This window comes from Bombina bombina, chromosome 7 (genome assembly GCF_027579735.1).
Source record: "Bombina bombina isolate aBomBom1 chromosome 7, aBomBom1.pri, whole genome shotgun sequence".
NCBI lineage: Eukaryota > Metazoa > Chordata > Amphibia > Anura > Bombinatoridae > Bombina > Bombina bombina.
Window position 1 is genome coordinate 146,645,439 of NC_069505.1, and position 13,800 is coordinate 146,659,238.

The 13,800-nt window shown below is 36.2% G+C and overlaps 1 protein-coding gene across 9 annotated transcripts in view; it reads left to right on the forward strand.

Annotated features, from left to right (window-relative positions):
• Positions 1-10,974: 10,974 nt before the first annotated feature.
• ANO5 (anoctamin 5) overlaps positions 10,975-13,800 on the forward strand; it is a 599,368-nt gene continuing 596,542 nt past the window's right edge. For 7 of the 9 annotated variants that reach the window (XM_053720374.1, XM_053720375.1, XM_053720379.1 and 4 more), the window contains exon 1: positions 10,976-11,171. In XM_053720374.1, the coding sequence (XP_053576349.1) occupies positions 11,111-11,171 (61 nt within the window). In that variant the 5' untranslated portion in view covers positions 10,976-11,110. Of the gene's footprint in view, positions 11,172-13,800 lie in introns of all 9 variants that reach the window. The other 2 variants (XM_053720371.1, XM_053720372.1) reach the window with 1 other exon arrangement.

The following is a 13,800-nucleotide window of genomic DNA, read 5'->3' on the forward strand; positions in this document are numbered from 1 at the left end:
CTAATGGCTACATGGTGGTAGATGTTGAGCTGTAACTCTTCAAGAAAGTGGCAGTGAACAGACTGATACGTTTGAATCACAAGGGCTTGGGAATATAAGCTGAATCCTGGCTAAAGGAGTTTGATACATATTTGTAGATTTTCTTTTAAGAACTATTTCTTTGGCTAATTAGAAGCAATTTATATCAGACTAACTCCGATTGGTACTGGAATATCTGGCTATCATAAGCAAATATACACCTAGATTACGAGTTTTGCGTTAGAGGCTATGTGGTGCTAATGAGCAGTTTTCCCTCACCGCTCACTTACATGCAGCGTTGGTATTAGAAGTTTTCGTTAAAAGACAAGAAGTGAGTGTTGAGCAGAACTTTGCACATTACCGCACTCCAATACCAGCGCTGCTTAAGTCAGCGGTGAGCTGGTGTAACGTGGTCGTGCACGATTTCCCCATAGGAATCAACGGGGAGAGCCGGCTGAAAAAACGTCTAACACTTGCAAAAAAGCAGCGTAAAACTCCTTAACGCAGCCCCATTGATTCCTATGGGGAAATAAAATGTATGTTTACACCTAACACCCTAACATGAACCTTGAGTCTAAACACCCCAAATCTTACACTTATTAACCCCTAATCTGCCGCCCCCGACATCACCGACACCTACATTATAATTATTAACCCCTATTCTGCTGCTCCGGACACCGCCCCCACCTACATTATACCTATGAACCCCTAATCTGCTGCCCCCAACATCGCCGACACCTACATTATATTTATTAACCCCTAATCTGCCGCCCCCAATGTCGCCGCCACCTACCTACACTTATTAACCCCTAATCTGCCACCCCCAACGTCGCCACCACTATAATAAACATATTAACCCCTAAACCGCCGCACTCCCGTCTCGCAAACATTAGTTAAATATTATTAAGCCCTAATCTGATGGCCCTAACATTGCGCCACCTATCTACATTTATTAACCCCTAATCTGCCACCCCCAACGTCGCCGCCACTATATTAAAGTTTTTAACCCCTAAACCTAAGTCTAACCCTAAACCTAACACCTCCTAACTTAAATATAATTTAAATAAATCTAAATACAAATTACTATCATTAAAGGGACAGTCTACACCAGAATTTTTATTGTTTAAAAGATAGAAAATACCTTTATTACCCATTCCCCAGTTTTGCATAACCAACACAGTAATATTAATATATGTTTTACCTCTGTGATTACCTTGTATCTAAGCCTCTGCAGACTGCCCCCTTATTTCAGTTATTTTGACAGACTTGCAGTTTAGCCAATCAGTGCCTGCTCCCAGATTACTTCACGTGCACAAGCACAGTGTTATCTATATGAAATACGTGAACTAACACCCTCTAGTGGGGAAAAATTGTTAAAATGCATTCTGAAAAGAGGTGGCCTTCAAGGTCTAAGAAATTAGCATATGAACCTCCCAGGTTAAGCTTTCAACTAAGAATACCAAGAGAACAAAGCAAAATTGGTGATAAAAGTAAATTGGAAAATTGTTTAAAATTACATGCTCTATCTGAATCATAAAAGTTTATTTTGGCCTAGACTGTCCCTTTAACTAAATTATTCCTATTTAAAACTAAATACTTAACTGTAAAATAAACCTTAAGATAGGTACAACATAACTAATAGTTACATTGTAGCTAGCTTAGGATTTATTTTTATTTTACAGGCAAGTTTGTATTTATTTTAACTAGGTAGAATAGTTATTAAATAGTTATTAACTATTTAATAACTACGTAGTTAAAATAAAGACAAATTTACCTGTAAAATAAAATCTAACCTAAGTTACACTAACACCTAACACTACACTATAATTAAATAAATTAACTAAATTAAATACAATTACCTACATTAAATTAAATTAGCTAAAGTACAAAAAAAACAAACACTAAATTACAGAAAATAATAAACAAATTACAGAAATTTAAACTAATTACACCTAATCTAATAGCCTTATTAAAATAAAAAAGCCCCCCCAAAAATAAAAAAAAACCCCTAGCCTAAACTAAACTACCAATAGCCCTTAAAAGGGCCTTTTGCGGGGCATTACCCCAAAGTAATCAGCTCTTTTACCTGTAAAAATAATACAAACAATCCCCCCCCCCAACAGTAAAACCCACCACCCACACAACCAACCCCGCCAAAAAAATACTAGCTAAAAAAAACTAAGCTCCCCATTGCCCTGAAAAGGGCATTTGGATGGGCATTGCCATTAAAAGGGCAGCTAGCTCTTTTGCCGCCCAAAGCCTAATCTAAAAATAAAACCCACCCAATACACCCTTATAAAAACCTAACACTAACCCCCTGAAGATCGACTTACCGGGAGATGTCTTCATCTAAGCCGCGCAAAGTGGTCCACCAGATGGGCGGAAGTCTTCATCTAAGCCGGGCAGAAGTGGTCCTCCAGACGGGCAGAAGTCTTCATCCAGACAGCATCTTCTATCTTCATCCATCCGGCGAGGAGCGGGTCCATCTTCAAGACATCCGACGTGGAGCATCCTTTTCATCCGACGACTAAAACAGAATGAAGGTACCTTTAAGTGATGTCATCCAAGATGGCGTCCCTTAGATTCCGATTGGCTGATAGAATTCTATCAGCCAATCGTAATTAAGGTAGAAAAATCCTATTGGCTGATGCAATCTGCCAATAGGATTTAAGTTTAATCCTATTGGCTGATCCAATCAGCCAATAGGATTGAGCTTGCATTCTATTGGCTGTTCCAATCCAATGTTAGGAAACCTAACAATGTTGATATTAGCATTGAGTCTTCCTTAGAAATTCAGCCTCAGATCATAGATTCCTCCCATCTTATGTCGCAGCTTTCTGCTTTTTTCACCCCTCAATTGGACGCAATTAAGAAAGAGCTGGGCTCTATCACCTCTGAATTTGTCATCACTTTCTAATGAAATTAGGCATTTTGCGATACGGGTGACAGTAGCAGAGAGCAGAATTTTGGAATTGGAGGACCAAGTTAGCACCCAGAATAATTTAATTCAGAAACAGGGAAAGTATATTCAGTCAATAAACATTAGACTCAAAGACCTTGAGGATAGGTCTCGACTTAACATTGTACATATTGTAGGCTTTCCAGAAAATATGAATTACTTAGATTTAATTAAATTCACCTCCCTAACACTACCACAAGCTCTATGTACACCAGAGGAAAAATCTTCTGTTAAAAATAGAGAGAGCACATAGGGTGGGTAATATAAGATCTAAACCGGAGGATACAGGGCATAACAGAAGTTCTGAATTATCAAGACAAGATAGAGCTGTTCAAATATTACAGGGAACGTGGTACATTAACTGTAAATAATCATAAATTACTGATGTTTCAAGATTTCTCTAGCGAAACCCGAATAAAGAGGTAAAATATGTCCCCCTATTTCTCTCAGTTTACTGAAAGTGGTTGCAAGGTTAGAATGTTATACCCAGACAAACTTTGGGTGGATGTGAAGGGAAAATTTAACATTTTAAATAATGTCCAAGAAGCACAGGAATTGCTGGTAGCTATTTAAATCATTCTTTTTAAGGAACCAAGGTTCATCTTTATGGAAAACAAGGTTAATAAAATTTGTATTTTTTTTTTCTTTTATATCTGAGTGACCAAAGGGCATTTAACATAGGATACTCACTTGGTAGGGGTATGTTAGGAGGTTTTTGGGTTTTTTTTCTCTCTTTTGCTCCATCTCTCTATGCATCATCTAAGTATACAGAGCATCTTTGAATGGGTACACAGTTGAATATCCTGTCATGGAATGTTGGAGGAATCTCTTCTCCAATAAAATGTAAGAAAATAATAGCATTGTTGGGCAGACATTCCCCCGACATTGCCTTGATTCAGGAAACACACCTTAAGGAGAGTGAATTAAGTAAGTTAAAGACTTGGTGGGTAGGGGAAGTTTTAGCCACACCCTCAACCAAAAGGAGTTGTGGCGTTGCAATATTAATACATAAAAAAATTAGAATATCAGGTTTTAAAAGTGGAACGGTACCCGAATAGTAGATACATACTTGTTCACTTGTTAATTGGGGGATACAATATATTATAGGTAATATATATGGGCCAAATGCGTTTTCGCCGCAGTTTTGGGACTCAATTAAAAGTAAGTTATACCTAGCTGCTAGTGAAAAATTAATTCTTGCTGGTGACTTCAACATGACACTAATCCCTAAGTTAGATAGATCTTCAACTAAAGAGAAGGTTAAGGATGAAAAGATTGCCCAGTATTTTAAAAAATTCTGTACGGTCTTAAAACTAAATGATACCTGGAGAATTAAAAATCCAAACAGTTGTGAATACACGTGTGTCAAAGATGCATCACTCATTTTCCAGAATTGATTATATTCTTGTCTCTTAGCAGCTTAGTTTATTAGACTCAGAACCTAAAATCTATGATATATTGTTCTTGGATCATTCAATAATTTCCATTAAATTTCAATTAAAATCTGAAAATGACGTTAATAATTTTTTTATGTTTCCACGTTTTATGTTAGAAAATACTAAATTTAATACTTGGTTGTCCAGTCAATGGAAAGAGTTTCATTACAATAATAGAGGGTATTATGATAAAATTTAAATTTATTGGGAAACGGCAAAAGCGGTTCTGAGGCGAAAAATAAAAGCATATATGTGTAACTGGAAAAAAAAAACGGCAAGCTAGGGAAGTACAGCTATCTAATCAGCTCAGGAACGCATTATTACAATATAGATCAGAGAACTCTAAGCTCAACTGAGATAAGTTCTGCTATGCTAGAATTGAAAGGGAGCTATTTTTAAACCACAAGTTTTTAGAGGAAGATAAGAAAATTAATAATCGTTATAAGGGGTATATTGGTTGCTCTGCTAAATATTTAGCAAAAATAACCAAGAATAGGAAGAATAAAAATTATAAATCAGCAATTAAGGTTGGGGGCTATAGATATACTGATAACGAAAATATTAGGGAGGCATTTTTTAAATTTTATCAAAACTTGTATAAAGAAGTCGATGAAGATCAATCTAATAGAATAAACTTTTGATCTAAAATCTCAACCCCCAAGGTTACAGAAAATGATCTGGAGCTGATCAATAAACCATTCTCAGTGGATGAGATATGTGAGGCTATCGGTGAATCCAAACTGAATAAGTCGTCGGGCCCTGACTGGCTCCCCGCAGAGTTTTATAAAATTTTAGTAAAAGATATCAAACATACACTTACTAAACTTCTTAATGAGTATTATGTTACTAATTTGCCAATATCAAGCTATTTTTTACAGCAGCCAATATTACTCTTATTCACAAAAAAGGCAAGGATGCCGAAGAGCCAGCATCTTATAGGCCAATCTCTGTTTTAAATAAAGATTATAAAATTCTTATCTCTATTTTAGTGAATAGGTTAAACAAATTCCTATATAAAATAATACATCCTCACCAAACTGGATTTATACAGGGAAGGAACATGTCTTTAAACTTGCGTAAGGTGGAAGTCATTCTGGATTTTTTTTGGAACACTATTTCTCAACAACTACCTAAAAAATCCAATACAAATAAGTTGTTTGGCACAGATCTGGCCCTGCTGTCACTAGACGCAGAGAAAGCTTTTGATTGCATTTCTTAGAATCATATGATAGACTCATTATCTAAGTTTGGATTCACTGGCAGCTTTGTAGGTTTTATTTGAAAATTATATTCAAACCCCTATTCCTATTTACTAATTAATGGCAACTCGTCAGCTAGAATCTTATTGGGTTGTGGGACCCATCAAGGATGCCCCCTTTCCCCGTTATTGTTCAATATATCTATAGAATCTTTTGCTATTAGGCTATGGTCTGAACTGACAGGCCTAAAATTTGGTACTGAGAAGACTAAAATATTATTGTATGCAGACGGCCTGTTAGTCTTTTTGGAAAACTCTAAAAAATCTATCCCCTTATTATTAGATATGCTCTCTATTTTCAGCTCTATCTCAGGTTATAAGATTAACCTGGGAAAAAGTGAATTAATGTGGATCATGAAGAACTCAGATAGCTGTATACATCATCCTTTTAAAACAACAGATTATATAAAATATTTGGGGATACAACTGCATAAAAATTTGAAATTTTGGTATGAGATTAATTTTCCGCAGGTTTTTAATAAATCTATTACAGACCTTAAAAACTGGATGGATCTTCCCATTTCTTTGTCCGCTAGAATTACCCTGATCAAAACAATTATATTTCCTAGAATTTTGTACTTGCTACAGAATCTACCACTTTTCATCTCTAAACAGCAAATAAATAAATTGTATTCAATATGCTCACAATTTTTATGAAAAAAACAAAAAGCCTGCATATCAATAGCAAAATTGTCGCAAAAAAAGAGAATGCTGGGCTGGCGTTTCCAGATATTAAACTGTATAAATTTGTAACGTTAGCCAGGACCACAATGGACCGGCTAACGAATCTAAATAAATTCACCTCTATTGAACTTGAATCAGAAATAATTTCACCATTCGCTCTTAAAGCGATTTTGCATTGTCCAATAAGGAATCTCCCCAGTAGTTTATCAAATTTAATAACGTTTAAGAATGTTATTATTGCATGGCAAAAGATCTGTTTTAATTTGCAAATAGATTATGAATCCTCTTCTTTTCTCCCAATATGTGGGAATCCGGAGTTCATTCCTGGAATTCATCAAGCAGTCTTAAGTCTTGGGCTCAAAAGGGGTTGATATATCTTCATCAATTGTTCTCTTCTACTGGACATTTACTCTCTTTTTATAATCTTACCCACATGTTTCAAATAGCCAGGAATGATCTGTTTGCATATTTTCAGATACAACATTTTATTAATTCTACAAATTGGAAAATTGTGCTACTCTGTTGATGGTTTGAGATCAATCTATCTATCAGGAAATTTGCTGAAGGCAAATGTTCTATATCGTTACTTTATGATATTTTGTTGTCTAAAAAGGGTCAGCTACATTTAAATAAAATTCAAGCTTTTTGGGCAATGCACTTTCCAGCAATAGACACTATAAATATCAGACATAGTTTCTTGCTAACACAAAAGTTAATAATTCCCATAGGCTGGAAAGAATCACATGTCAAACTGATTCATAATGCTTACTTCTCTCCCTACAAATTGGCAAAATTATTTCCAAATAATGATTTTTGCTGTCCTAAATGTCATCTTGATAAAGCAGATATTATGCATATAGATCTTTTAATTATGCTCTAAATTAAACTTCTGGTATAATAAACTTTTTTTTGATCACTTCAAGATTAATGTTAGATATATTTTTTTCCTGTTGGACCCGGCAATTATTTCACCAAATTATTACCATAGTTATTGTACATTGATAATGATAATGCGATACATGATATTGAAGATGTGGAAGGATACATCTCCACCTAGATTTTCTAGTTTTATAAGTACGTTGCTACAACATATTACATTTGAGATACAGAACATTAATTTACTAAATGATAACAAGACACAGGAATTCTTGGACAAATGGCTACCATTTATCAAAGCACAAACATCGGTAATTCAGAAACAATTATTATCTCCTTTATTTAATACCAAACCATTTATATCAATAGCTAAAATGGGGCTGTTTCCTCTTTCTTGGTTACCAATCTCATCAGTAGCACAGTAATTTGAGGACTGTGTTAAAGCAAGTAGTGTTGTAGAGGGATGGAGTGAATTATTTATATATATACTGTATATATATATATATTTTTTTTTACACTTATTTTAGGTTTTTAGGGGGAATAATAGAAAACGTTCGGTTCATAGTCTTGATAGTCTCTTACATAGGTCTCAATAGATACAGGGTTAGGATAAATAAGAAGTGCCCTGTAGCGCTATGGGAAACTCTGAATTCAGGGTAAATTCTGTGAATTCCATTATGTTTAAAACTTTAGAAAGACATGTGGTCTGTATTCATTTTTTTGTGGTTTATGTATTTATTTAATGCTTCTGTATAAACATGTCATAATTTGTTACCTGTTTTATGGGCATGAAGTGTATGTAAACTTTTTGATTTTATTGTTTCTACCCTTATGTTCTGTGAACCGACATAATAAAATAACTTAAAAAATAAATAAATATATATATATATATATATAATTTAATTAATTTTATACAATAATTCTATATGAATTTTAAACCTCCTCTGTTTTTTAACTAAACCATCCCCCTTTTATTTTATTTAATCCGTCCCTTGGGATCCTTCTTACAAGAAGTGCATATCAACAAATATATTCATAAGAGTGATTTTTTATTTATTTGTGTGTGTTACTGTTTATTGTTTAATGTAATATTTTACAATATTTTAAAGAGATCTTTCAAAGAAACATATACTAAAACTATGAAATTGTTTATATTTAGATTATCAAAAATTGATGAATTGACTGTGTAACCTTGATGAATTGTTTTGGTGCTGATATCCAATATAGTAGTGAGCCTTTGAGCTGAGGGATTGCTCTAAGTTTACATTGATCTTTAACGTGACGTAGGTAGGGGCGTGTTCTAGCTTGTATATTAAGCAGAGCAGTAAGGTGGGTTATTAAGAGCCTCTGACGAAGCGGTTTACCCGTGATACGCATTAGGCCACGCCCACCTTAAGTCACGTTGACCCCCGGTGCAATACGGAAGTAACTGATTGTTTGTGCTTCCTTTAGCCGACTTGGTAAATATATTGTTGGACACTGTTTTGAGACACTATTTGTCCCTGCCGGATTTATTGTGCCTCTGTTAGTCCAAGTATTTAACCATTGCGGACTCTTGTGGAGTTACCATTTGAAGCTGAATCTTGTTCTCAATAAGAACTCTGTCCTCTTCTGTTACGATCAGCATTACCTGGAAAGTAGCCACTGGGAAACAACTATACTTATACACAACGGCTTGTACCTGACCTCATTTGATTGAGGGTCTATTTGTGAGTACCCATTGCATGGGGTTTTATTATGTCTTATCATAATAAATGTATTGCACTATGAGAAGTGCTTTGTGCGCTTCTGCTTTTAGATAAAACATTTTTGTTGAACTCGGATTGGAAACCTGAGGGGTTTACTAAAAAGCAGCCGGAACTTTCTGTGGATCATTAAAGTAACAACAAGAGGGAAAGACTCTGTCTATATTCATCAAAGATAAGAACATTGCTATTTGAGTGACCGAAATTATTAACTCATACATATATATTAATTATTTATTTGTATTAATTTAAAAATATTTAGAATACATATATTTCTTTAGTTGTGTGTGCGCAGCTGTTTTCAGTCAAGAGCGTTGTATTTTAACTGTACTATATTATATATATATAAGCTCTCCAGTCAGATGAGAGGATCTAAAGCTCTCTGGTCAGGTGAGATGATCTAAAGCTCTCCGGTTAGGTGAGATGATCTAAAGCTGTCCTTTCAGATGAGAGGATCTAAAGCTCTCCGGTCAGATGAGATGATCTAAAGCTCTCTGGTCAGGTGAGATGATCTAAAGCTCTCCGGTAAGGTGAGATGATCTAAAGCTCTCCGGTCAGGTGAGATGATCTAAAGCTCTCTGGTCAGGTGAGATGATCTAAAGCTCTCCGTACATGTGAGATGATATAAAGCTCTCAGCTCAGGTGAGATGATGTAAGTCTCTCAGATCAGGTGAGATGATCTAAAAAGTCTCATCAGTACCATCAGATGGATATCATTCATACTATAATGATAGTGTGTGTGTGTGTGTGTGTGTGTGTGTGTGTATATATATATATATATATATATAGGCTTACCATCATTTTTAGAGGTGAAACTGGGACCACCTGGTGCGGTGCCAGTGGGGGTGTGGTCAGGAGCGTGGTCAAGGGGGCGTGGCAATTACCGGTCCTTTTAAAGTAGTAGCTTTTATGTGTGTAATGTTTTGTGGATACTCTACCCTTCCTCAGTCAAACAAGTGAATCACACAGTTTAAATAAACCATAACACCACCCCCTAGTGAAAAAGGCACCATTACGTTGTCATGGCAAATAAATCATTAATCTAGATCTCAGATTCTAAATAATACCAAACATCAAGCATAATTATCAATTTCACAATTTAATATCTACATGGTAATATGTGTTTTATGTGTCTAATTAAGGAACAGAACCAAATACTGATAAGGCATAAATACAACATTGAATGAAAGTAAAAAAGAAACACATACCTGCTAAAGCTGTTTAAGAGGCTACTCTATACCATAATTCAGGAAGATTATAGCCAAAATGCTATTCTGCATGAAGTAAAGCAAGATCCAGGCTAAAAATCCTGCCTGTCTGTACTTCCTAGTCATACCCATATGATTCCCCTAAAGAAAGGTGTATTACCGGCAATGTCACCAGGGGTCGGGGGAAGGGGGGGGGGGTTAAATTCTTAGAAAAATAAACCAAGTAGTACTACAAAATTAAAAAAAACCTGCGCTGCTCACTCAGCCTGTATTACTAAATGTAAACTTTGAAGGACACGAACGTTAAGCTAAGCAGGGCTGTATGTAACAAAGTACCAGCATCCAACTATATATATATACACATTTGATATAAAACAGCGAGGTCAGATATACAAATAAGTTGTTCAGAAACGGGAAACTTCGGGTAACAAGAGAGTGACAACCAGTAACACCAGAAGGCTATTGACACAAGAACTTGAGTGGGGAGGCACGCACAAACAATAAAATGTAGGACAGGGGAACCCCGTGAAAATCTAGATATCATGGCCACAGAGCTTAGTGTCTGTTTCATGTGGTGTAACTAAACATAACACCCAAAATATACAGTGTCTATATGAGAAAAAACTAGCAAGTAGCCGAAGGGATCTGAAACTTCAGCAGTGACGTCGTGTGGGCTCTGGGTGAAGGCGGCTTTGGAGCTTGTGGAGGGGCGGTGCTAGGGCTTGAGGAGGAGCGGTGCTAGGGCTTGAGGAGGGCGGTGCTAGGGCTTGAGGAGGGGCGGTGGGAGTGCTCCTTCCAGCAGTACAGGCGGATCTGGAGCTTTAGGAGGGGTACTAAGGAGGAGGGGATTTATCTATTCGTCTCCCGGCTGCATTCTCGGATCCCAGCAGCTGTCCGGTCTGCGTGTGTCTGGGGTCGGGGCAGCCATGAATCCCTTCGGGCACCGTGAACATGAAACCCTCATAGAGATGTCTGCGACCACCGACGGTGAGTGCTGGAGTGGGAGGCCCCGCATAATGACTGCAAACACTTACTGGGTGACCCTTATCCCCAAGACTCCTGGCCCTGCTGGGCAAGTTTATAGACCTATGTTCTTCTCGGTGCTTGGTCTGTATAGGTTTATGTGTTTTTACTTTAGAGAGGACATGATTTCATGAGGTGGTACCTTACTGTACTGGTCTGGCTAGGTTCCTCTTGCGAGGCCACATTTATTTGGGAATCATTGCCAGGAGGTGAGTCAGACCTCAGGGAGTCCCCTCACATAAGTACATATAGGGAGGTTGGTAATACAAAGCACAGAGATCCCATACTCTTAGCATGTAAGTAATTATAGGATCTATACCTAGGGATGCACTCTGTATGGCTATTAGAAATCCTATCTATCTATCTATCTATCTATCTATCTATTTATCCTACATGTCCTATGTACCATTCCATTTTATCTTCTTTTCTATTCGTGTCTACAAGGGCATTTCTATTGTTTTCACCCAAGGAGATATTCTGTATTTATAAATAATGGCCAATGACAAGTCAGTTGCCAGAGTTTGGTTTGATATTTGAGTTTTTCTCTTGCTGGGAAATTGAAGACAGATTTGATAGATTTTGCTAGTTGTTGGAGTCATTTGTGTAAGTTTTATATAGTATAAAACAGGGCTTCACAAATGTATGTAACATTTAGGAGCCAGACAGAAAATTAAGAAGCCAGGTAAAGGTTTTTGTATAAAACATTTGGTTTATTGTGGTGGTCTGTTCCTGAAGGAGCTGTTGTAAAATAATCCATGTAAAAGTAACCTACTTATATAATGTAATAAGTTATAATTAAGGGATCCTCTCAAAATTGACTTTGTATAATATTCATTCTTGCATGCTATGAATGTTAAAAACTATGCTGTGATAAAATCTATCTTATTAGGTAAATATGCCTTATCACTTATTAAAAGTTGTTGGTTGTCTAAAAAAATTAGAGCATGCCATGTTATCACTTTTATTAGCCTTTTTCCAAAGCATTTTTAAAGCACCTGATACATAAATAGAACTTTCTATACTTTCAAAGTGACGTACATATTACAAGTAATTAGATAAGTGTTGTGTTAGCACCCAAACAAAACACTGCTTTTGTATTTACTTGCAGAACTCTGCTGGTTCCAAGTGGAATATGCTGCTTTTCCACATTTTGAGTCATGACCAGCAGTTCTCTGCGTGTCCCGAGTGGTATATCTTCTGTGTGTTTAACCCCTTTTTCTGGGTTTTAAATACCTAGTAATCTAGGGTCGATGGTCATTAAACGACATGCTAACAGATTAGAGCATGACATTTTTTGACTGTAATGGCCCTTTAACTGTCATCACTTGTTGCTGTATGTTCAGCAACATGGAAGGTATATAGCAAAGAACCAAAAACTCTACTACTCGAGCAGAAGTTTTGCACTCAATTGGCCTAATGCTTGAGCATTACACAACATAGATTTTAGTGTGGGTCCTTGTAGAAAACTCTTATTTAACCCCGTCCCGCCATTAGGACGTTCCATGCCATCCTAACTGCTCTGGGCTTTAGCTCTTTAGGACGCCATGGAAAGTACTAGCCATTGGCTGTACTGAACGCACTTTCTGAATGGGATCGCGGCCTGGAGGGAGTGCCTAGCATCATATGTGCAGAATTATGTATCATTGTTTACGTTTACTGTCCCTTTTAAAGTCCTATTTAAAAAAAAAAAAAGCCTCACACAGTTTTAGATATTTATGTATTGGTGCTTTTTATCCTTTAGAAGAGAGCTAACATAAAGTACAGTATGTCATTGTTTTGCTCCCTTTCAGGTGTATGATGTCATTGCTTTGACACTTGGGAATCTGTATAGAATGACAGCTGCTTTATGGAAAACAATTTGATGTGCTTTTAAATAAAAGTCAGTGTGTGAATGAGTTTGCTGGTCTAAAGTAATTCCACTAGAGTTGTGTCAAAATAAAGCAGGACACGTTTGCCAGAACCCTGGTTACATACTGAACCGGACCGGTGCTGTTAATATCTCAGCAACCAGGGAGTTACTTTGTACTATTTCATTATTTAAAAATATTTATCCTTGCAAAAGTTTATAATCACTTGCTATTAACGTTGTTATCTAAAAATAAAATACAACACATGGTGCACTTGGTATAATTTCTTTACTGATGCACTAAACTATAAAAGAGTTCTTTAGTATATTAAATGGACTTTAAACACCTCCTTGCTTTTGTTTTAAAAATTTGTGCTTGTTCCATTCTCCAAAAAACAAATTCTGCAATTTAGATTTTATTAAAAATTCTGCAAACTGCCAAAAATAGCTATTAATGTGCAGCGTTTTGAAGAAAACCTGTTCCATAATTTGCTTTTTGCCCTTTCTAGGGGGTGTTGGGACACAAAACAAGACGTATTTTAATGTCTTTTTAAAGGGGCATGCCATTTTTAATTATTCAATATACAATTTACCCAACTTTCTAATTTATTTCTATTATCAAATTTGCTTCATTCTTTTAGTATCCTTTGTTGAAGGAGCTAAAATGTGCTACTGTGAATTAGCTGGATACATCAGGTGAACAAATGACAAGAGGCTTACATGTGCATCCACCAATCAGTAGTTGGT